Raw genomic sequence first — 24,419 nt, forward strand, 5'->3', positions numbered from 1 at the left:
GTTTCTTTCGTTTTCTTTCTTCCAATTTTCTTTTCTGCGACTATTGTCTAACTTCCTTCCTTGGATAATACTGTCTTTGTCTTAGTCGAGGTTCAGAGGGTGTGTAGGTGTGGTGGTTCTGACCGTTTCATCGTACCTAGACAGGGTCGTGCCTTTTCTTCGTGGACGAACGGATACGTATTCTCTTTTTACAGCGGGATACATGAATGGTGTACCATGAACGGCGGTATCGTGTGACACGGATCGATCGCGGAAACTAATAGCCTGCATCGATGAGAGAATTGCGTTGCAATTGGCGTTTTGTAAAATTCGCTCGTTCCGGGGGATGATGTTGAATAATCATCCATTATTATGTCACAGTATCCACATACAATTTTATGTAATCCCTTGCTTTATAATCTTTTTTGATAGCTATTTAAAGCAACGTCAATTGTTAATTCAGATGAAAAATTATACATAATTTATAGTTAGAAATTCTTGGCTTGAAAAATTGCAATTGAAGTTCACATTCTAATCAAACACTGTTTGATCTAATCAAAGCCTTTGTTTCTCAGGTTCCTCAAAATAATAACATAATCCCTTTGTTCGAGTATACATTAAATCGATGAATTACATTTTTTGCATCAATTAATAAATAGCCAAACGAGATTATTTTTCCTGTGAAAAATCTAATCGAAATTCGTAGCGTGCGATAAGGTTTTTTCAACTTATGGAACAGTACATCTCAAGGTAACTTTTAAAAAGACTATAGTATCCTAGAGATTATTGTAAGATTCCACTGTAAACGACTGCATATCTCATTGCAAAATGTTTTATTCAATTTATTTCGTTATTAAAAGGAAGATCTATCACATAATCGTATATATTGCAACGTTTTAATTAATTGGTATAACGAACTTATTACTACGTGCACTGTTAAACTTGGTACTTTAGATACGATAAAGTTATCACTGCGGTAAATAACATAATTTGTACTTAGGTCAAAGTTGACCGCGACCCATAAAAATCTGTCGCAACTTTTTGCCCATTTTTCCCGGAGTTGGCACACGGTAACCGGCACAAGTGAAACGCCCTTTTGTCGGATTGCCTATTACGAGCGATGTATCCAAGTCTCCAGAAAATGGCTCACCGGCGAAATAAAATGATGCAATCAGTCGAACTCAAACTCCAGAAGCGACCAATTATAAAACTCTCGTAACTCGTTATCAAGCATCTCCATAACAAGCCATACCATAAATCACGGTATTCACAAAAATGAGCAGTTCCATTCGTCATAAACCGCGTTTTGTACCTGCAAGACGTGCAATCAATCACAAAAGTCTACACGCTATACAGTCCGTTTTCGAAATATTATAACTGGTCTGTGGATCTTTGTATCATGTTGCAAATTTATGTTTTTACAATCACACCCCTTTAAATATTACAACGACCATTTTATCTTTCCATAAATGCATCAACATCCGCATAAAATTTTCTCAACGAAGTTTGGATCTCCTAAATCTTGTAGATGACTTTGTAAAACTATGTATTCTGGGTTTCTTTCACTTGCATAAAAAATAATTCTAGTCGAGTAATCATTCCCTTGATAACCCCTAATAGTTATGAACGGGATGCGTGTAAAATTTTGTAATCTGACGTAATCGTGACGAATGCTTTCTGCAATCTGACGTAATCCAAGAAAGAACGTACCGTTCCAATCTGAAGCTAGGGCAGTCCAAATATTTTCCGCTCACACCCTCCATCCTCGTTCCAGAAACCACCTCCGTCTTCTATAAAAAAAAATTTATTAAATTATACTATGTACCTTTTCTCTAAAAAAAGAAAATATATTGCAGAAACGTTCTCAGACTCTGCGAAACGTGGCAATTAAATAGGAACTGTACGTATAGAGCATCTAAAACGTAAGTAATACGCAAAACTAAGCAAAGTACTTTTTTCCTTAGAATCAAATTGACACGAAGCTGAAAAGGCTTCGAGGTGTTCTCCAAGAAATTCTCCACCTACTGAGCTGCGAATATGTATGCAGATTTATATTTTTATGAATATAATTATACGGAACCTGGGTAAAAAATTATTTTGCCTGTCAAGCATCATAGAGAATGCTATATTTTGGATAATTTATACAGTTTCCTATATTCTCTGCATTTGTACACATTTAAAATTCTTATAAATGTATAGAGATCTGCAGTAATTAGTAATGTAGCAATTACACGTTCCAGCGCTGGAACGTTTAGACCTTAACTGCCCGTCTAAATTCATTTTATAGCCACGCTATGTCGTTTCCTGCTACAATGCCAATAAACCAAAGAGTCGCCAGCGTCAGGAGAACCGTCTGTTCTCCCGCGAGATTTCCGTGGAAAGCGGGACACGCCGCGCGTTCCATCCTGAGTCGCCTTGGAGATGCTCCGAGCAGCCAGAGGAGTCAATAGACTCTACGTTGCGGCAGATGTACGTATCGATTTTGGAACGTTGATTCGCGCGTGTTCCAGAACGATACCGTTGCCCCCCAGTGCCATAGACAGGGATGTACAAGAGAGATACACGGTGTCTCGTGATCATTTTTCGAACGACGATCCTTTTTTCCCAATGAACGACAAAGTTCGCAGTTTGGCAGCAGGCATGCGGGACGAGACAGGGGGTTTCGAGAGCACCTGGAGGCCACTGGGTGGCCGGCATCGCCCTCGCCAGGTGGTTGCAACTTGTTGTTGCGGCTGCCCGAGTCTATTGTCACGAGGACTCTATGGTGTCGCAATATTCGCGTGCTTGACTCATTGACTGGCGATTCTGGTAGTTTGCTCGTTGGTGAATTGATAACTGTGATTTGTCGATTTTCAGGCAAACAGGGAAATTTGAAATTGCTAAAATATATATAAATATAAAATATCGAAATATCCGAATATATGTATGCGTATATTGAAAATATGTGTATATTTTGGTATTTATGAGACGTTTAAAGGTACAGAAATACATAGAACACATGCAATGGCTAAAGATAAGGAATATCAAAATTATTCAAATATATTCAAATAATAAAGAAACAACAAACATAATAGATAATACATAGAAGCGGAGAAAGTACAGTATCTATTCTAATTATAATACTTCATTGGCGGGACAAATTCCTACTTAGATCCCGTTTCTTTAGTCGTGTTCATAAAAATATGAATTTGCATAAACATTCACAGTCTAGTGATCAGAGTTTAGATTTGGTTTGGTGATATTTGGGTTAGCGACGGGGTTAGTGTCCTTAGCAATTGAAGTATGGATTTTCTTGATGCGTGCTGACGACTGGAAAGCCGTTTCGACGATAGATGGTCCTGATTAAGAACGAGAGACTTGTTTATGGCGTTCCGTTCCTTCGCCTTGCTTCACTTGCAGATCGGAATTTCTGTACGTGATTTCTCTCTTGGAATTAGTTTGCTGGCTACTTTAGTTGCATACAGCAGTCTCTTAATTCTCTCTCTATCCTCATCTTTCTTACTCAATTTTTAAATCTCTTCCATCCAATCGTATTACGAACAAATGCAAGATGGTCAGCGACGTATGTTGAAAATCACGCATTTAAGGAAGAAATTTCGTGGAAATGGAAAGACACGCGCAGCTGTGTTCTATGGATCATTTACGATGCTCGTTGCCTTCGGTTGTGAGTTGATACGTCCTACGGGCACGATCCCATTGTCCATGGTGAAAGGAATACGTGGACTCGATCTTCCGCAAAATAAAAAGCAGCCACGGTGTGGTCACCCTTCGTGTGGCACGCGCCACGATCCACCTTTCTTCTTTTCTTTCCGTCGTGCGGCCAGCCGTTGCCTTTCAGATCCCCAGGATAAGGAATCCTCCCTACTGCGACCGGGGGAACTCTTTAGAATGTACGGTTAGTTGGTCTGTGTAAGGACGAGAGATAGACAGAGAGGTCGTACGGCGTCTTTGATGTTTTCGTCACTGCCAATGGCTACTGAACGTTGCAGAACTCATTCAACTTCCTGGTTTCTTCACTGGTATTGCCAGAATATCGTCACGGAGGCGTCGATTTATGTAGAAAATTGGCCCTGGCATTTGGCGTTCATACACTGTGACTGACAAAAGTATTCGAATGCTCTTAGAAACTTTGTATGTGCATATATATGTATATATTATATGAAACATATTATTGCTAGAAAATGATATCACCGCTTAGAATATAATTTGGTGTATAATGTAGAAAATTGTTCTTGGCATTCGACGTTTATGTAGATTGGAATTTAGCTCGAGTAAAGTAAATGTAGTTCTACTGGGATATTTTTCAAATCGACGATTATATTAGTGGATTCACTCACATATTTCAACATTTGATATTTAAAAGTATCAGCAATCTGGAATATGCAATCTCTTTAAAAAACATAATCAATTTTTTACAATAATAGAACATGCCATTTTATGAAAATTAGAAGCGATATAGAGTACTATGATCTTAGCGCTCATATATAATGTGTGTTATACAGAAATTTGGTTTGATCTTGATTGCTATTGTTCAGATGTTATTATTTTATAATTAAATTGCAACATTTTGTCTGTACTTAAAAACAAGAATACAGGTATTTACTTTGTTTGAAAAAGAAACAAAATCTTCTTGTAATTAAATAGATAAAGGGAACAAACGAGCCGGAAGGAAGAAAAAACAATGTATGTATTATTCCGTAGTGCACCCTATTGGTTAAACATTGCGTCATATTTCGATATCGCTATTTCACCAGGGGGTGTTTTCCTCGCTGCTGCCCTTGAGGATTTAAAGAAACTGGGATAAGCGGCATCCCGCGTTGCGCCTATTCCACAGACCGGGTCGCGACTCGCCCAAACGTCTATGATTGAACACACAAAGAAAGACAAACAACGAGACTCTCGAGGGAGCAGGTGAAAAAACCGCTGTTGCTTTTAAACCCGCGTTCGAATGTCATAATTGGTAGCAGGCTTCCTGTGTGCCCATTAAATTCACCGAAAGAACAGTAGAAAAACAGAAGATACATAACAGCCCTATTATATTGCTAATATTTGTTACAATGTATTTCAAAAAATATTCTGAGATTGGATTTTAATCTTTTCCAATATATCTAACGCTATAAGCATCTTAAATTGTCAATCATTGAAAATTCAGAAACATACAAATTTTAATCTACAACCATCTAAACTTGGAGACATTTCATCCTGGAGAAATTCTAGAAATGGACAAGTTCCGATCTTCGGCAATTTAAAATTTTACAAATTCCAAACTCTGACAAGCATAAAAATTGAAAGATTGCAGCTATCAAGAATGAAAAATTCTACAAACTCTAGCCTATAAAAATACCAAATTCCAATGTTCTAAACATTTACTAACATTAACATTTAACGATTACTAATTTCCCAGGAATTCGTACATTCTGCTAACATCTCGTTTATTGTTAAAACAAACCGAACAAGGTGTTCACATAACTTATGGCCAATCTCCATGCATCTCGAAGGAAAGAAAGTTGTTTCGCTTTGAGAAGAAAGAAGAAGGGTGTAAGAAGGGGCTCTGCGTTGGGGGGTGGCCGATACAAGTGGGACATTGAAGAAAGGGGTTAGGTCCCATACAGTGACAACGGCAAAACTCGAAACGACGTCGTCGGACTTGGCTTCCGGCCATTTCCCAGCTATCGATCCACGAAGCGTTACGACGAAGCTGCCCTACGCGCAATTATAGGTGTATCGTGTGTATAATACGACCCTGGTACATGCATAGCCGGGGGATAGATCGCCGTCGGCGTACAAGGACGATCCCCGAAATTCGGCCGCGACATCGGAATCGCGAATTCTTCGATGGCCGTGCGAGGAACGCTCTATCGAGGACAGTTATACTGTTGCTTAAAACTGTTCCACCCAAGAGAGTTCCATAAACGGGTCCAATACCATCCATCTAATCATATTACTAAAGATATAATACTTATTTAAAGAAATCTCCCATTTAAAGAAAAATATTACATTAAATATTACAATTCTCCCACTAAATATTACAATGAGTACTACACTTTTGATATTTTATACGTTTCTGCATGTCACGTGCATTTTATGGATTTTTACAATTTTAAATTTTATCAACTTTATGAACTTATAGCCCTTCCCACCCAAATATTCAAGAGGACAAAATTATACAATTTATTCTGTAGGTAAAAGATGATTAGTTAAGTGTAATGAAAGGTCGCCGTCTTGCAGAGTGAAACTAATATTATTAGTGAAATTTTGTAAATTGTAAGTTACAAATTATTTATGTTGATAAATTTTTCTATACAACATTAAGAAGTTTAGTCATAGAACAAATTAAATGTTAGAAGTAAAATTTATGAATGAAGAAAACTTGTAGCTTCTGATTGTATGCGTAGTATCATGAAATTACCTTTATCATTGTATCATGAAGTTATTAAGCATCATTATAACTCTAGACCTGATTGTCAGGAAACAATATTCATTTCGCAAATTTGAAATTTAATTTGTTAGTTAATATAGATAAGAAGATTAAAAGTTTTAGGAGACCTTTATAATAATTTTCTTATTAAATTTTGTTAATTTTCCAACTTTCAAAATAATTTATCTTACTGAATATAAAAATATAAAGATTGGAACGAAAGAGAAATTTATAACGTACCTTGTTAATTTACTAATATTATTAAATGAAATTATATCATTAAATTATTATGCAAGAGGACCTGGGAGCCATATTACAACCGTGTTAAAATATTATAATTTAAGACTGCTTATTCAGTTATTTGTATGAATAAAACGGAATAATCAACAATGTTTAGACTGAGAAATTTTTATAATAAAAGTTGGTAGAATGCAGAATTCTGACTGTAATAATTATTTCTCGTAACATATTTTGGGTGACGCGGCGTGTAAGAAAGACACAGTTCACCCACCCTACGAATGCAACACAACGGTGCGTTTCCACGTATGCGTGGAATCGATAACTGGGAATTAGTCTGACAGGCTGTCTGCCAGAACCAAGTACGTGCATCTACGTGAAAAACCTTGCCAATCATGTTAAAGTAATTACATCGTATAGGTAACCAAGTTAAATATAACTGGCAAGTACACTTGCTGAATGGAAAATTATTAGATTAATATTGTTTTCTGATTTATTTCACTGCCTGAAATGATTTTCAATAAGAGAATGTTCTTAGGTGAAGAAATATTTTTATTCAAAACAGTCGATAATGTCGTTACTTTAGTTATCGAATCGAGATTAAAATCTAGTTCATTGAATATATACCACGTTTATAAATTCTGATGTATAGGCCATTTAAAATTAAGTACTGTACATTAAAATTAATTTATCATTTCATTATCAAATAAGATATTGAAACGATAAATACATTAAATAACTCAGATAAAAATGAATGTTTTTCATTGTATGTACTTAAAATTACATAAGAAAAACGGAGTTCCAACTGAAATTCGACGAACTTCGATCAATAATTCCACAATGGAAAATGAAGATATAAGGCTCCACTCAGAACAAATAAACGATTTTGAAATTAGGTTATCATAACCAGTTCACTCGTAAAAGTTTACCTTTCTATATTTTCGTGGCTCCACCTAAACACACTATCATCCGTGTCGTACCGGACTAAAATGTACATGAAAATAATGCCAGTCCACAGAAAGACAAACTACGGAACAAATAAAAATATGTCCGCACAAACTACGCCGTGAAAGTCAGTACGAGAACGAGATAAATAGAGGATCATCGTAGTCGGTACCGAGGATCAATATAATATGTCACAACCACGGTCACAAGTACACAAAGGCATAAGAGTATATATAGCTACTCGATACATACGATAAATACCTTGTATGTTTCGTTCCGCCATGGTTCCGCTATAAACCGTATCGACCATTTTTCGATTATCGATTATGAGAAAAATTTACATTTAGAACTCCATTAAAGTCATGAACATTATTAGTTATTAATACACGTGAGTTTCTCATGTCTTTTAAGTTAAATATTTTTCGTTTGGAATAAAATTGACGTAGTAAAATACATTCTTCCACAAGTATTTATTATTACAATCAAAAATAAAAATGTATAAGTCATTCCACGTAAAAAACAATTTTGTTAAGAAAGAATATACTTTGTTTTTGTTTCATACATTAATTATTAGTTACTAGTAAAAATTGATTGTTTTGTTTGTTTTGTTATACAGTAGGTGTCCAACCTTAAGAGTTTTTGAAAAATTGCAATTAGACGTTTCGATAACATCGATTAATTCTGCACTCCGCGAGTGGCGCTGAAATCAGTACATTAAATATCGCGCCCTTTTTCGCACGAGGAATATTCGATCCGCGATATGGAAAGTTTTTAACGGTTGAATATTGTTGTCAGTTATTAACAAATTATATTATATCTTTCTGTGATAGTTAATTAATAATACGATTCAATTAAATTCAATTCAACATCAAGATATTAAAAACTATATGAGGACGCACTTCACAACACGCACAAGTAACATTCAGTACTATCCCCGTCATAATAGTGAAACATGGAAAGGCACTTCGTAACCGAACTGGTGAGTACTTTAACGCACGATAAGTAGTATATCAACAGCATTTTCCAATTGATTTTTCTTCTTTCAAATATTTTAATTAAAACGTCTTTTCAATATCAGTGTAATATAAAATAAGTTCTTTAGTTATTTCAAAGTACAAATTCAAATATTCAATATAAAAATGACTGAAGATCTAAATTTATACAAAATCATTGAATAATTCTTTCTTAAATGTTACAAATATTTTACAATGTTAGTTTAATAAAAAAAAATTGAATAATGCGAAATATTAGCACCGTATCAAGCAAATTGTTATTATAAAGCATATATATAAACCGTTTAGTGTATATCATAATAAACTTCACGGTATTAAAAATACCTTCTTTTAACACTGACCTATATACATTTGTACGCGAACATAGATACGCGTAGAATTATAGATAATGTTATTTTGAAAATTTTCCTACACTTGTTATCCCATCCTCACCACTCATTTCTCCCTAATTGTCCATAGCAATATTTTGTTCGTGATATTGCACTCTTTCATGGAAATATCATCACTTAGAGATATGATTTAAATGAAATGTAGATTTCAGTTGAAAAAATCTTCTACCTCTGCTAGTTCCCTAGCTCGGGCTTGTTGATGAGCCCAACGTTCTTCTGCAAGCTTATCGCTTACACCCCATTTTTCATGATAGATACGTTGTTCACATGTTGGGCATTTTTTACCCCCTATAATAGAATAAACAATATTATTTGAAACTAAAATGCTGATGTGTGCCTTCTTTTGGAAATATAAGTGTATAAAAATCTACAAAATACATATAATACATAAATATATGTAAAATATCGGGAACAAAGTACTTATTACAATATTTAGTAGATGAAACTAAGTGCTGTTTAGGTTACTTAATTATATTCATAAAAATATAAAATTGCATAAATATTCGCGTCAAACATTATTACCATTACCCATTAATATTACATTACATTAATGTGACAATTGATATTCGATGCAATAATAGAAATTACCATGGAATGGAGGAGTCTTCATGTACGTCACAAGACAGCGTAGGTGAAACAAATGTCCACAGTAAAGTCTCTCTACATGCATATCTGCAGTTTCGTTGGTTTCTGCATTTTCTGGATTCTCTGGCAGACATGTTTGTTTGCATGACTGACAATGCTCCTGTGGCAAACTCTTTACACATCTAGGTGATATAATTCACAAAAAGAAAATATTAAATAAGAGTAAAAATGATATTGATATAACATGAACATTGATAAATAGACATACTGTATGAGAAAAGATGTAACAACTTCCAAGGATGGTGAGGGAATAAAAGGAGTGTGTGATTTCTTCCTAAGCGGTGGTTCTACACACTGTCTGGCTAATTCCCTTCCTTGACCTGTGAAATGGCGTGTAAATAGTGGAGGAAAATTTGTATCTACATTTTCCAATCTACAAACAAAACAATTATTAAAAAGAAATATAAATTTCTTGTTTATGTCTTTAGTCGTCATTGGTACATACTTTACACAGGCAACTGGATAATTATCTGGTACATCGATTTTAGCTTTGAAATAATATAACTCTTTCTTAATCTTCAAACCAATACAAGAATATTTTTGTTTCAATTTTATTTCATCGTTGTCCCCCAAGAGTTTTTTTATGGTTGAGATTTCATCATAGCAACAAATCAAAGGATTTTCGTCAATGAAATTACGGATAAATTTCAATATTGGTAACACCTACAGCATTAATTGAAATTCATGTAGTAAATTCATATAAATAAGAAATTGTTCGATTTGGTAGATTCAAATATTTACCTGTGCCTTTCCCAACAATTTCTTGCATTCCTGTTCACAGACTTCTGTTAGACCGTTAAGTAACTTCACAGATAAAGTTTTGCTCTTCAATTCAAGTAACAATGGAGCATTAGGATAGCTCTTCGCGAACTGTATGCACACGACGATGCTCTTGAACTCGGTCTTCCTATGACGTTTGTAAATAATGGAATTAATTAGGAAGTTATTTGGTAATAGTTAGTCAGTTATCATAATCGCTAGAAGTAAACTTACGTTATTTCCACTCGCACCATAGTACAAACACAAGAAACAAGACGGCTACCATCAACGACATTTTGACAAAGTTTTGATACCTCTTGTAATTCATCATCGAGAAAGCCCATGAGAAAATTGAAACAAATATTACTTCACGATCTAGTAACCCCTTATCGGTTTTGTTATCAGGTGGAACCGATCATCTAAATCTAAAATAGACTGATATAGCAAAACCAAATTTTTAAAAAGGCTTTACTGACGATTCTCGAAGATTAGGATTATGTCATATAAATACTATTATTCTCAAGGTCAGTCAAGGAAGCTCTGCTTGATATACTCATCTGTTTTGAAACATGAATCATCAACATTGATACTTCCTACTATGATGTAACATATCTTAAGTAAGTGAATGGAAAATAAGTATCAAGAAATAAGATTTTGGTAAAGGAAAATTTCGTCGTTAGTTTATTATTTATAATAAAATATATCAAATATATACAATTATAAAATTATTATGATATTATTGTATATATAAGTTATTCCTTTCACAAAAAATACGCTAAACGAAAAAAATTTGTTAAGAAAGTTAATTTATTCAGTCATTATAATTATTTAAGCAAAAGATTTTATGGGAATGAATGATACTTGAGAGGTTATACTGTCCAATAGAATCGTTTCTGTACTACCTAAAATAAGTCTCGACTAGTGGCTCTAAAAGCGCTATGGTTTATGGTGGAAATCTAACCTAGTGCAACGCACGTGTTTACAGAAAAGTTAGAACTCGACTCGAGAGAATACTAAATCGAACGAAAAGATTTATACCAAAATATGTTAAGACTTAAAGTAACCATAATCAGTTTTTAAGTTTAATAAAACTATAATAAAAATGTCGCGAATTGCCGACACGAGAGAAGTGATTTTAACTAGTGACAGTAGCGGTGAACATTGGAGTGCAGCTGTGTGGGATCACCGAACTGGTTCAATTTTATCGACTTATAAAAATGCTGGTGCTCTCAGTCATAGAACTCTTCAACTTTTAAGCGACAGTTATATAGTGGGTGCGGATTTAACGAAACCGCGTATACATGTTTGGCCATTGAACAGTCATTCTCCCGTATCTAACCTGAGACTGACAACACCGGGAAAGGTTACTGCTCTGAATTGCACGCCCAATGGCGCCTACATGGTCGCGGCCATTTCCGAAAAACTATTCCTCTGGCAATTGTGCAACGGGCGTTTGTTAAAGAATTTATCGCAACATTATCAGACAGTGACCTGTTTGACGTTCAGCAAAGACGGTTCCATTTTCGCCAGTGGCGCCGAGGACGGATTAATTTTCGTGTGGTCGTTGTATCGTGTATTGAACGAGGAACATCCTACGCCATTGCACGCATTCTCTCATCACTCTTTGCCAGTGAAGGACCTACAATTTGGACATGCTGGCGCGCGAGGAAGACTGTGCTCCGTATCTCTCGATCGAACATGCAACATTTACGACCCAGGCTCCGGATTGCTATTGCTCACCCTTGTGTTCGACGTGCCACTCACTTCCGTTTCCATGAACGCACGCGAAAGTGATTTATTCGTGGGCTGCACAAACGGTGACATATATGGATTCAATTTGCACGAGCCGCCACGTGGAATAGAGCATCATGTGCAGGTACGGAATGACGGAAATTCGGATGGAGTGATAGTTTTCCAGGGGCACAAATCGAGCGTAGTATCATTATCGATATCGATCGATTGTCGATACCTGGTGTCGGGCTCGACCAGCGGCGAAGTTCACGTCTGGGACATAGCGAGTCGTCAAATTCTTCGTACGATCGATCACAAGGGACCAATCACCGCTGCATTCTTCGCGAAAAACTACGACAATTTCCGGGTCACCAACCTTAAGCCGCGTTTACAACTATGTAATTTACATAGGATATCGGACGATAGCGGAAAGGAAAGCTTCATCGAAGTGATTTCAAGGGATCGAAATACAACAGACATTTTAGATTTTGATTTGTACACAGAAAAAAATATCGATATGGCCGGATCAGAGGACGTAACCTCGAAAAAGTTTTCCGAGATGAAGGACGAGATCGATAAACTGAAGAAAATCAATGCTGCTATGTATCAGTACAGTGTAAAACATATTTTGAATAAGTCGAATATAGATTTAACTTAGACTTAAAGTTTTGTATATATATATAATTTTTAAGTTATTTAGTAAAAGTTTTCTCATGAAAACTGATCATAATAAAGAGTACTTGTTGCACGCTGTAAATAATGTAACTTATCTTACCTATCTTTCACAATCCTTCTTATTCTGTTTGAAAATGGGTTATGTGGTAAAAAATGAAATTGCAGTAATATCCAATTAGCTGTAACAAGATAAGTAAAATGCATTGGTTACAGAGGGTGTTAAATATTTTTATTTCGTATTTCTAATTCGTTTGCTTTTTGATTGCATTAGAAACGAGAACGAGAAACATTTAGCACGAATAGAATAAAATGAAAAATAAAATTTATTATAAATTTTGAAATTCACACAAGGCATATATAGAGGAATTTTTCACTAATTGCCGAGAATAATTTCGTGACAGTTAAATGAATACTAGAGCATATCCCTCTTATGCCAATATCATGAACTCGTCGTTCGATAAATTCACAATTAATTCGGTACTTCACGATTGAAGGTAAAATGAAACTAGATAATTCTACAGATCATAAATGAAGCTCAGAACATAATATACTCGTAACATTAGTAACAGTTTTGGCATAAAGTAAGCAGACAAAGAAAGGCAATTCGTTTAACTTTTTAAAAAAGTGAAAAACAGAGGATAAATTTGCACATTCATGGGTTTGACATAAGGAGGACAATATTATCCGTGAAATTTATATTCTCATAATATTAGAGAGATAAATCATTGTACTATACAGAAGAGAAAATTTAAAAATTGCTCATGAAAAAAACATGGAAATAATAATGAAAAACTGTTTCGCTGTTTCACTCTCTGTCACCGTGGAAAAACATTCTATAAAGGGTATAACTTGTTCACGTCGCACGACGATAAAATGATTAACTCGCTGTGATACAAACACGTTAAATGAAACAAAACGTGGCTGTTTCTCGGTTTAATGGCAAGCAATATTTCAGCTATGATCGTCCCCGAAGAGCTAATATTCCGATCGAAAATTCGGCTTCGAAAAACGATTCATGCTCTTTATTCTAGTTTTTGAACTTGCTGCATGGTAATTTATTTCCAAGACCCTAGAAAAAATATTTAATTTCACGATGAACAAAATTTAAAAACTAATATACTGATGAAAATAATGGATGTAGTCATTATTCAATCCGCATACTACATAATTTTATTTTTGCGAATAAATACCAATTTTTTTCGGTTATATACTTCTTTTTCCACAGATTCTCGAAATCGGTGTGCAAATAGGTCATGTTACACGTGGGATTCGCGTTACATGGAATAAAAAAGGAAGTAAATCGAAGCATTTTTTAATACGGAGATCTCCTTTCTTGCGTCTCTTTATTTCAAGTTATTTTCGTTTCGATAAAAAGTTCGTTTTAATAAAATATTGGTCGGTACTCCTATATTAATTATTCTCGCGTCGATGAAAGAATTTGAATTTATATGAAAAATTCGACGCGCGTCCGATTAAATCAGACCTTCATTTTCATACGTTTAAAATTGTTCTGTTCCTGCAATTTTTTTTTTTTTTTTTTTTTTTTTTAGGTAGGATGGATATGTCGGTTTATTACGAAATAATTATTCGAATCCGAAATTACCTTTTACTTCTTGACTTCTACATGATATTTTCGTTCCGTTACATGTTCCTACAAATCTCTGATAATATTTTGCTTTCTGTTCTTCAAAAAAAAAACTTTAAAACCTTTCGCTATGGCAAATGAGAAAATTTTTTGGTATATAAATTGAAACTGTTCTTTTTAATAAGAGAATTATACGTCGGTAGATATTTGAACACTTTATACAATTAAATATAAATTTAGTTGACACGTCAACACTCCTGTAATCTCTAAAATACATTTTTGATTTAATAAAACGTTAGTATACGTGTATCGAGCAGATTTTTAGAATCGTTTTCTTCGAAATCGATGTCTCGTATGTAAAAATATTATCCTACATTTTTAACTTATTTTTTCACGAGGAATTACCTTTGGCACGGTTGCTTGTACCACCAGTTATCATACATCTTGCCCACATTGTATACTGGAGGGAGAAGGATTATTTGCAATGACTACAAAAGATATTGGCACATTATTGTATTTATTACAACATATACGTACTAATTAATTAGTATGTCCAAGTATATCACATTTCGGAATTATCTAGTAACACTTTTATGTGTATGGCTACAAAAATTTGGTACTCTAGAAATGAAATTTATAGAACTTGATAAAAGGATGCTTTATTAGAAAATAAAGGTACGTGATTACTTCTTTTGTTTTTTCCTGCTATACATATGTTCCCCCTACAAGCTTTTTTATCTCAAATTAAAACCAGAGGACCTTTCTATGGTGAACTTTTCAGTTTAATCGCCAAGGAAGCTACCCTCTTATCCTCCTCGTCCAAGCTGTAGTATCATAAAACGTATCGTGATATCGCTCAACGTCGTTGAAGAATGGGATTAATTATTCGCCCAGCATTAGTCACGATCATAATATCCACGATGCGTAATTTTCCATCGGCGGATCATGGGATTCCCCTGCATTTTTCACCCCATACTGACTACTAGCGCTGTTGCAAGCCGCTCATCTCCTTTCAAAAGCATCGGTTGATTTTTACCACCATTGTAAATTCCGCTTATAATCTCGCATTGCTAATTACTCATCCTTCACGACGTAATCTCGTGTTTTAAAAGAGAATCCTCGGTATAATTATCCCAACTTTGGGCGATTTTAAGATGGAACATCGCTTCTGATTTTCGCACTTGCTTCAATCAATTTCTTTATCATTTCTTACAGTGATATTCAACTTCTCTGACGTTGTACGAGATGATTATTTGAGAAAGTTATACAGAATATCTTCAAATGAGAGGAAAGTGATATCTTTTACTCAGCAGTTGGTTTTCATCAATGTAGAACTTACTTTCTGTTAAAATGTGTAATATAATATACATAATTTTTAGATTAAAGTTTAATGCCGTATCAAAAGCGTGGTTTTGCATTAAATGCTATTCTATTGACTAACCAGATTTTCTTGATGAATTTTACCAATTCGTGGATTTCTTCATCCGCTAGATCTTCCTTGAAGGAAGGCTTCACTGAATGTTTTTCACGGAATGTGTTTTACTTCCGACAATTCGGAAGATTGAGTGATCTATCGTGCTTCGAGTGTTGTGCACTCTTCGCATTGTGGAGTTGATTCTTTTTGTAGAACGTACGAGTGCGTGATTATAATAAACATATCATTTGGTCATACGAAAATACAGAATATTTCGAAAATAATATTATGTTAATTATATGATGACATACTTAGCGATAAAGTCGTGGTAAGAAAATCTGCTGAATTTAGTTTGTAATTTTCACTTGAAAAAACAATCTTGGAAGTTCATATGTACAGTACTTGAAATTTTATGTCATTTAATTTTTCGGAAACAACTCTAACACGTTGACTGCCACGAGAATTTTACGTATTTTACTCTGGGACCCGCAATAAATTAAAATATACTACACCGTAACATTTAATTTTGACAAAATATCATATTCTGTATTCGCGCTCTTTTTCTCTGACAATGTTATCTAGAACACTCATATTGTTCAACATTTCTCAGTCTACGAAATTTATCTTACTCTAATCATTTCAAAAAAATCTAGTAATCGTGAACAGTCATAAGAAGACCAGATTTAATGACCAATGTCTTCAAAAATTGTTCAAAACTTTTCAAAAATTCCTTATCTATACACTCGCATAAGTATGTTAAGTATTGTACACGTTGCTTTATCTGTATATTTATTTCAGAATATCGCATTTAGATAACTTTTGTCCGTCTATTTCATCGTTTGATGCTTAATAAGTTAAGAAAGAATCCATCAGTGCCAAGCTGTTTGATCACTAGTATCGCGAATCCGGCAGAGATATTGGTTATTTAAAATCTTTTACATATTTACCAAAGTGTGATGATATTCTCCATCTTCTTGAAAAATGAAATTCCTTTCAGTTCAGAGGCGACACATTTTCTAATAATTCCAGCAATTTATTCTCAAGTATACGCGTGCTCGATGAGCGTTCGATATCGATTTACTCGAGATACAAAGTTTCTCATGAGAGAATGTTAGCTTACATTTTCCAAATATTTGTGCATTTAGCGCGCGTCATTAGATTAAATGCATATTCGAATTCTTTACGCAAATGGAATAAATAAAATTGAATCCGTCAACACGTATTTCCAGTTAGCAAACAACGCGAATAATAATAAATTTACGCGGTCCATGTCCGCGCACAGTTTCGTGGAATAAATCAATTGAAACGTACATCAGCGAAACGAACCCATAATTATACATTAGACTTACTCAGCACCAGGATTAAAGCCCCGTTCACACCCGATAAATCGTTTTCTTCGCGCCAATGATTTAGAATTTCATTTTATACCAAACTTTCGAATTTGGTATTGTGACATGGAAAAGCACAAGAAATTTTAACGATACGAAAATTATTATCTTTCAAGTTATTCGTCTTGGATTCTAAATGCTGAAGGTTTACATACTCTGTATGTAATACGAGAAATTCAGAACGAAATCTTGACGATATTTGTAGGAATAATTATTTTATTCCATTCATTCAGAATTCTACACCTCTTTCTGCCCTTTATATTTCTCCTTTAAGCCAGATTAACATTAATCCAAACACAAAGAGAGAAATTCTCATAACAAGGAGCTGAATTCTGAAAGCTGAAATTATTTTTCTACTTCATTGTAGTTTGCGTATTTTTCGTACTTAACATTAAAAATGAAATAGCAATTGAAATTAATAATAATAAAATGAAAATATTTTGATGATAGAGAAATTTTCCATATCATAGAATTACACGGTAAAAGGGTTAATATACTTTGTATTTCTCCACATTCTATAACATTCGTTTCAAACATTTTTCGACATCTCCCACGCTCTTTCCATTCAACCAAATTAATGTTTTAGAATGTTGAATGTTCACGTTCGTTTCACTTCGGTTTTCCATCGTGTTTTTCATAAGTACACCGCGCTACCGCAAATACGCTAAATTAGTATTGTTCCTTAATGTAAAAAGAAGCTAGTAATAGAGTCTTGCAGCGTGCTGTAAAAAATCATGCACGATACCATGCAAAAAATAATTCAGAATATTCAGTAAAATTGACGATGCACGCGAATGAGCGGAATTTCCTTACGATGTTGCTCGAGGGTAAAGGAGGAAAAGAGAACAGAGAATTTACTATTCGCCGTAAATTTGTTTCGTTGCACGCTTATAAGCCCCGGTTACGGGATCCTTTGCTAACAATAATGGAACTTTTCATTGTGCCTAACACAATGACCGGCTTGTTTCTCGTCGAAGAGAAAGGGGAGGGAAGTTTAAGCGGCACACGGGAACCGTGCCTGGAAAAATAGACGAGACAGCTCACGGAACGACCAGCCGAGAGAAACGTTTCAATTTTCAATCGTTTCTCATGAACGCGCTATATTTACCGATCTTCATTGAATCGAAGGAAATTTTCTCTAGTGAGACCGATATGATCGTGTACAGGCTATTACTACAACGTTGATTGCTCGATAAATCCTGCGTAGGTGATTTTAATATTTGGACGCTATACATAATACAGAAAGTAGATGGGAAAGATAAATAGGAAAGAATAGATGTATTCTTTATGGAGCTATTTTTATCATATTTTTTCCTGATCCATAAATTCTCTAGAAATTTAGATTAAATTAAATAATACAAGACATATTCTAATTTAACTTGAACGATACAAACATCATACGTTGTATTGTAGTTTCCCCTGATCCATAAATTCTTCAGAAATATAGACGAAATTAAATATTTTTTTTTTTTATTTATTAAAATTTATCTCGCGTTGAGAATTTTCAGTAATTTTTCTGGCGTGGCGCAGTGACATGGTTAATTATTTATAATAAGTTAATACTTATTATAGATAAGTATAACTTGTAAGTAAGTGTTATAAATAAGTAAATATTACTTAATGAAATTAAATATGACAAGATATATTCTAATTTAATTTAAACCATATAAATATCGTACATCATATCATGGTTTAGCCTAATCCGCAAAATTCTTCAGAAATACAGATCAAATCAAATATTAGAAGATGTATTCTAATTGAAATTAAACGATACAAACATAAACCAATCTCAATATTACAAACATAAATTACTCTAGGGTAAATTATATTTTCTAATTAATCTAACAAGTCAATCTTAGTCGAGGTTTCCATTCGATTCGTGAATTAAACGTTTCTCAAGGAATGAGAACAAATTTAAAACATCAAGCATCTTCATATTCATTCGTAAAAATGGGAAATTTCCATTTAGTGGATAGCTTATGACTTTTTCAGACAATATATAGCAACCGATGATATTTGCATGAGAAGTAGCAAAAAACAATGGAACGAAAGAAAGAGAAAAGAAGAAGAATTCGGTAGAATTCGCCGAGATCATCCACTGGCATCGATTCTCTTTCTACCCATTCCCATGCAAATTCTCTTTCTAAGACGAAAGAAACCCCCTACTTCTTAATGTCCTGGTCGGCCATCTTAGTTCTAATTTAATCTCGCACGCATCGGATACGCGTTTCGTAAAACGTACCTCGTTTGCATTCATTCGCGACTCATTTGAATATAAACTGCTGGCTGATACCAGAAACGTGTTCAAGATCGAACACGAGTATGTTTTTACGTTTTAATTAAACGAACTGTACCACCGGTAGAAGATGGTTGAGGATTTAAAGCTTCGTATATCATACACATCTCACGAATTTGTTGCTGAGAAAAAAGAATTATTCCTGAAGTATGTCCTGTTTAACTGGAAACGCTGAAATATTTGGGAAAGTAAGAACGATACGATGAAATGTTTCAGAGAAAAGTTGTACGGTATCGAAGCAGACATGCTGTGCTTTTATCTGTTTTATCTTACGACGACCATGAAACGTTCTGTAAAGATGACATACAAATTCTTCAATGGATATCTTTATTTTTGTTAGCACACGCTCCAATAACTGATATTCGGACGTTCTCAGAACACTGCGAACTCGTGTTTTCCGCATCATTCGCCAACTTTCAAATTCGACGAAGCAGATACAGGCAACTACCTAAAGCGACTGATTGCTTTGAAAACATTAGGAAGTTGCGATTCTGTGTTCAGGTAGTATCATACCAATGGTAGGATTATGAGAAATATCTTTATGTATCCCCGCGGTCTTACATTTGTGTATGTACAGTAACGCTAATGTCGGTAGCATGGCACGTCGGATTTGAATTTCATATCCCGATAGTGGATGAAAGGCACGAGTTGGCGATGTTACGGAAATGTCTCAATTTCAGCGACGAAAATATGTAATAAAAGATGTAGATTTAGAAATTTTGATCTGGCTTTCACAGGACCTTTTAAGGTCATCGGAAGGTCAAATAGATGAGAATATGGGATGTCCTTCGTCGATATCATACAACTTTTGCCTGAAACGTTTTTTCATGTTATTTTTCCATATATATCATCGTTTTCCAATTGAACAGGACATGTATATATATACTAATTTACAGGCTGTAACGGAGAACACGTGGGACCCATTTCAGGGGTTGATTGTACACCTAAAAAAAATATGGAGAGTTCGTATAAATATATATTCTACCCATCTTCGTTTCGGAGATATAGCGAATTTACTGTTGAATTTTCTTTCCATTTTATATTGTATAATTACTCTTACAGAGAATGTTCAAACTGACCAACTCGCATCTCAAAGCAAGCCTGTAGACGTCTTGTCACGGATCCATTTATATCTGAATGTTTCCTGGTATTTCCCGAATTTGTTGCGAAGCTTGTTCTATTCTGAACCTTAGTGTTTCAACATTTTCAATAGATATTGCGTACACAATAGATTCATTGTGTTTCATAAACGAAGACCAATAGACAGTGTGCATTCAGTTTCTGAAGTGGGTCTCACGTGTCCTATTGCAAACTGTATATTATCTCTACTAAATATTGATATACGATAATTGTTGATATTATGCTGCTGTCTGTATACATTACGTATATTCAAAATATACAGGGTGGTTGGTAATTGGTCGTACAAGCGGAAAGAGGGCGATTCTACGTGAAAAAAAAAGTCGAAAATATAGAATAAAAATTTTTCGTTTGAGGCTTTGTTTTCGAGAAAATCGACTTTGAACTTTCGCTCGGTACGCGTGCACTTTATCACGTTGCCTCGATGGAAAAATTTAAAAAAAAAATAAAAAAAAATTTGTATTCTATATTTTCGACTTCTTTTTTCGCGTAGAATCACCCCCTTTCCGCTTGTACCACCAGTTACCAACCACCCTGTATATCATATAATGTAAAATTTGGTACACTATGGATGCATATATTTGTTGTTGAGAAGAATATATGTATACCTATAGTGTATAATGCATGTAAACATATTTCGTAAAAATATAATTAGTTGCTCTTACGAGAATGCTTGTATACATGGTTTAACATTAGAACCACCGATAGTTAAGCTATTTCTACTAAAACCAGTCAAAATAACTGGTCTTTAAAAAATACGTAATACTAGAATATTTTCATATTTATTGATTTATTACTTTTTTACAGAAGGAATTCCATGTTATGTGGTACATTTTTGGTATTATTAAGCCATCTGGGGCCATTATCCGTAAACGAGGTTTGCCACATTTATAAAATTGTAGCACCAGTCATTTTGACTGGTATTGGTATAAATAGCCCTGATACAAAATTATTATCAGTTTGAATACATAAAAAACAAAATAAAATTCGTTATATTACTCTTTTAGTTATCGTTGCGAAAGTAATTACATCATTGCGGAAAAAATATAACACAAAGCAGAAATTTTAAAATAAAATTGTAAAACCAGTCAATTTGACTGGTGTGGTAGTTCTAGTGTTAAGACTTTTGCAGAGTACTGTATTGATCGTACGGTTTTGACGTTTTTATTATGCGCCTCTCTCTTGAGAAAGCCACGGATATCGGCCGAGGGGGTGATGGCGAATCAGTGAAGTATTATTTTGTATGGAATAAGTTGAAACGCGACGTTATTCGAGCTGAATCGATGCCACTCTACGGCAGAGAGTATCGACGTGTATCTGTTGCATGCGAAATGAGTATTCTATACTCGCCGTCGAGTAGATATTGTTCGCGTGTAATGTTTCGAGTAATGTCGAGGGTCGTTTATTGAGGGGCGATGAATTTGTTGGCGCATAAGGTCTTTTTGATTGCGCTGACGACGGAAAATATCGAGGGAATCCAGAGTTGCAGATCCTACCAATTAATCGAACCAGTTTCACTTACAAAGAATGTGTTTCAACAAGACAACTATTTTTCATTTACTCTATATTTTATTCTATATGAAGTACATTCTAAATACAAATTTAGATATCATATTTTTAATTAAAGTAAGTTTCGCGTGATTTTATGATTTTTTTATTCTTCTCTATGATTACATAATTGCGTTATCCTTTCTATTATGAAAAAAGTTGCAAGATTCCAAATATGTTATTTCGTATTGCGTTGCAGATTGAAAAGAGAAACGTTGATGCCAAAGGCATACAATGAAATTGTTCTCGAATTTCAGCCATTCGAATTAATGTAAATCGATTGGTTTTAATGAAATTTTAGCCGAATCGTTTGAATCTCATCGGACAAGGTAAAACACTTTTTAATCGCGATACGTTTTGCCGATATAAAACGCAGAAGTTTCTACCTATCATTCACAAGAAATATTCAATCTGTCTCTCTTCCACTTTAATAGGAAACACGCATAAATCTTTTGAATCATACATTATCAAATATATCTCTTCCCGTATCTGGTAATGGGACATGAATTTACAATATGTAGTTGTAGGTCACAGTTACAACTGGATCGAATGATAATGGAATTATGGAACATGTTATCGACGTGAAATAAAAAATTGACATTAATTATCGGTATTATTCGCGTAGTCTATTTAAAGGCGAACGATTGTAACGATTATTCAGGATAATCCAAATACACAATGGCGCGTGTTACCCGATCATAGGATCGCGCGAAGATTTATAAACACGTGAGATGTTCATGATGAGGCAGATTAGACTGAATCAATATCATCCTACGAGTTCCTACGATGTACAATACAGGATGCTTTGGCTCCTTTGATTTTTCATCCACGAGATTTATCACGTTCGTTTGGTACCCCTTTCTCGAATCCGAGTTAATTCCTCTTCGATATTCGATCAAACTTTCTCCGGTTCTATCAAGTTGGCGCACGTGAAATGTCCTTTAGACGAAGTTCTAAATCAGCATACGGACACTTTTGGATATTTATGGAAATTCATATTTCTACGATGATGAATGCAGCAACAGAATCTAAGCAGAAATTTATTTCATCTGAATATGAAATTTTAAAATATAAAATGCACTATAAAGAACATAAAATGTAATTAAATATTATAATGGACGTTGAACTTTGCATATTTCATATACACAGGTATCGTTGTACATTATTTGCATTCTGTGCATTCTTCTACATTTAAATTAACCGTAAATGCGATCTATTCGTAATTTATTTAAAATAATGAATTACAAGAGGCGAAAGCCGTGGCACACAAGTGTTGATTATTAAGAGGCTCCATAATAAAGCTGTTGGAACTTTGAACTCGATTCTTTCACGTCGTGTATCATCGCGAGATTTCTGTAACTTTTTCACGAATTCCAGTTTGGAAAATGCAATGTGAAAACTGTTGAAAGTATGAATCTTCCATTCGAGGAAGTTTCTGTAGATGTAAGGGTAGTTCTACGTTGATTTGTAGAATTCGAGATCGAGATGCTCTTTCGTTGCTGGATGAGTCAAGGAAAAGGATGGGGAATGATTATGGACTACAATATTTTTGTAGAAATTAGTAAAATAATTCACGATAAACGTAATAAAAGAGATAGTATTCTAAACGAAACAAAGTCAGTGCAATTAGAAAAAATGCAATAATAAATAATAGTCACTTCGTTATTTGAATGGAATAATTAGGATGGATCAGAGTATGAATTTTTGTTATAGCCTGTCCTATTCCTCTGATCTCGCGGATTATTGTCGTTTGAAACGTTCAACGAGAGCAATTTGTCAATTTATATCCTGTTTTAATCCAAGAATCTGTTTTAATCCTCTATTAATAGGAACTAAGAGCATCGAACAATATAGCTCTATATAAATTATTTTAAATAAATATGTTTGAAGTGCCAGATAGAAAATGACATTTTATATGCAATAATTTAAAAGCAATGAAGATGAAATTTCACTATATTAGAATAGTTTCTCTATGTAACGAAAAGAGACAAAAATATACTTTTGCATTTTAAATTATCGAGTAAAATATTGAGTATTACTGGAATTATTATAGTTGGAAGATTTCGAACATAATGGAAGCAATAGCAAGGTATGGAATACGCTTCATTCGTTCCTCTTATATTCCTCAATATTTTTATATTTTCCCTCAATTATTTCTATTTGGAGTTTGTAGAAAACGATCCCGATCAAGTGGTACTAAAAAGTAAACGTTCTTCCTTCTATCAGAAAACGAACATTCATCTCGAGTTTCCTGGTATTG

General features: G+C 34.3%; 2 protein-coding genes across 2 annotated transcripts; one reads left to right on the forward strand and one right to left on the reverse strand.

Moving 5' to 3' along the window:
• Positions 1-9,070: 9,070 nt before the first annotated feature.
• LOC117216770 lies at positions 9,071-11,043 on the reverse strand. The gene is made up of 6 exons (XM_033463773.1): positions 10,620-11,043; positions 10,368-10,533; positions 10,072-10,289; positions 9,835-9,999; positions 9,570-9,748; positions 9,071-9,269 (listed from the first exon to the last, which is right to left on the reverse strand). The coding sequence occupies exons 1-6, from the start codon at positions 10,727-10,729 to the stop codon at positions 9,130-9,132; spliced, it is 978 nt and encodes a 325-aa protein (XP_033319664.1). The 5' UTR covers positions 10,730-11,043; the 3' UTR covers positions 9,071-9,129.
• A 145-nt stretch (positions 11,044-11,188) lies between these two features.
• Positions 11,189-12,856, forward strand: LOC117216769 (WD repeat-containing protein 18). The gene has a single exon (XM_033463771.1). It carries the CDS (start codon positions 11,488-11,490, stop codon positions 12,772-12,774), a length of 1,287 nt encoding a protein of 428 aa, XP_033319662.1. The 5' UTR covers positions 11,189-11,487; the 3' UTR covers positions 12,775-12,856.
• Positions 12,857-24,419: the final 11,563 nt, after the last annotated feature.

Source organism: Bombus bifarius, unplaced genomic scaffold, assembly GCF_011952205.1.
Source record: "Bombus bifarius isolate JDL3187 unplaced genomic scaffold, Bbif_JDL3187 scf7180000007973, whole genome shotgun sequence".
Lineage (NCBI taxonomy): Eukaryota > Metazoa > Arthropoda > Insecta > Hymenoptera > Apidae > Bombus > Bombus bifarius.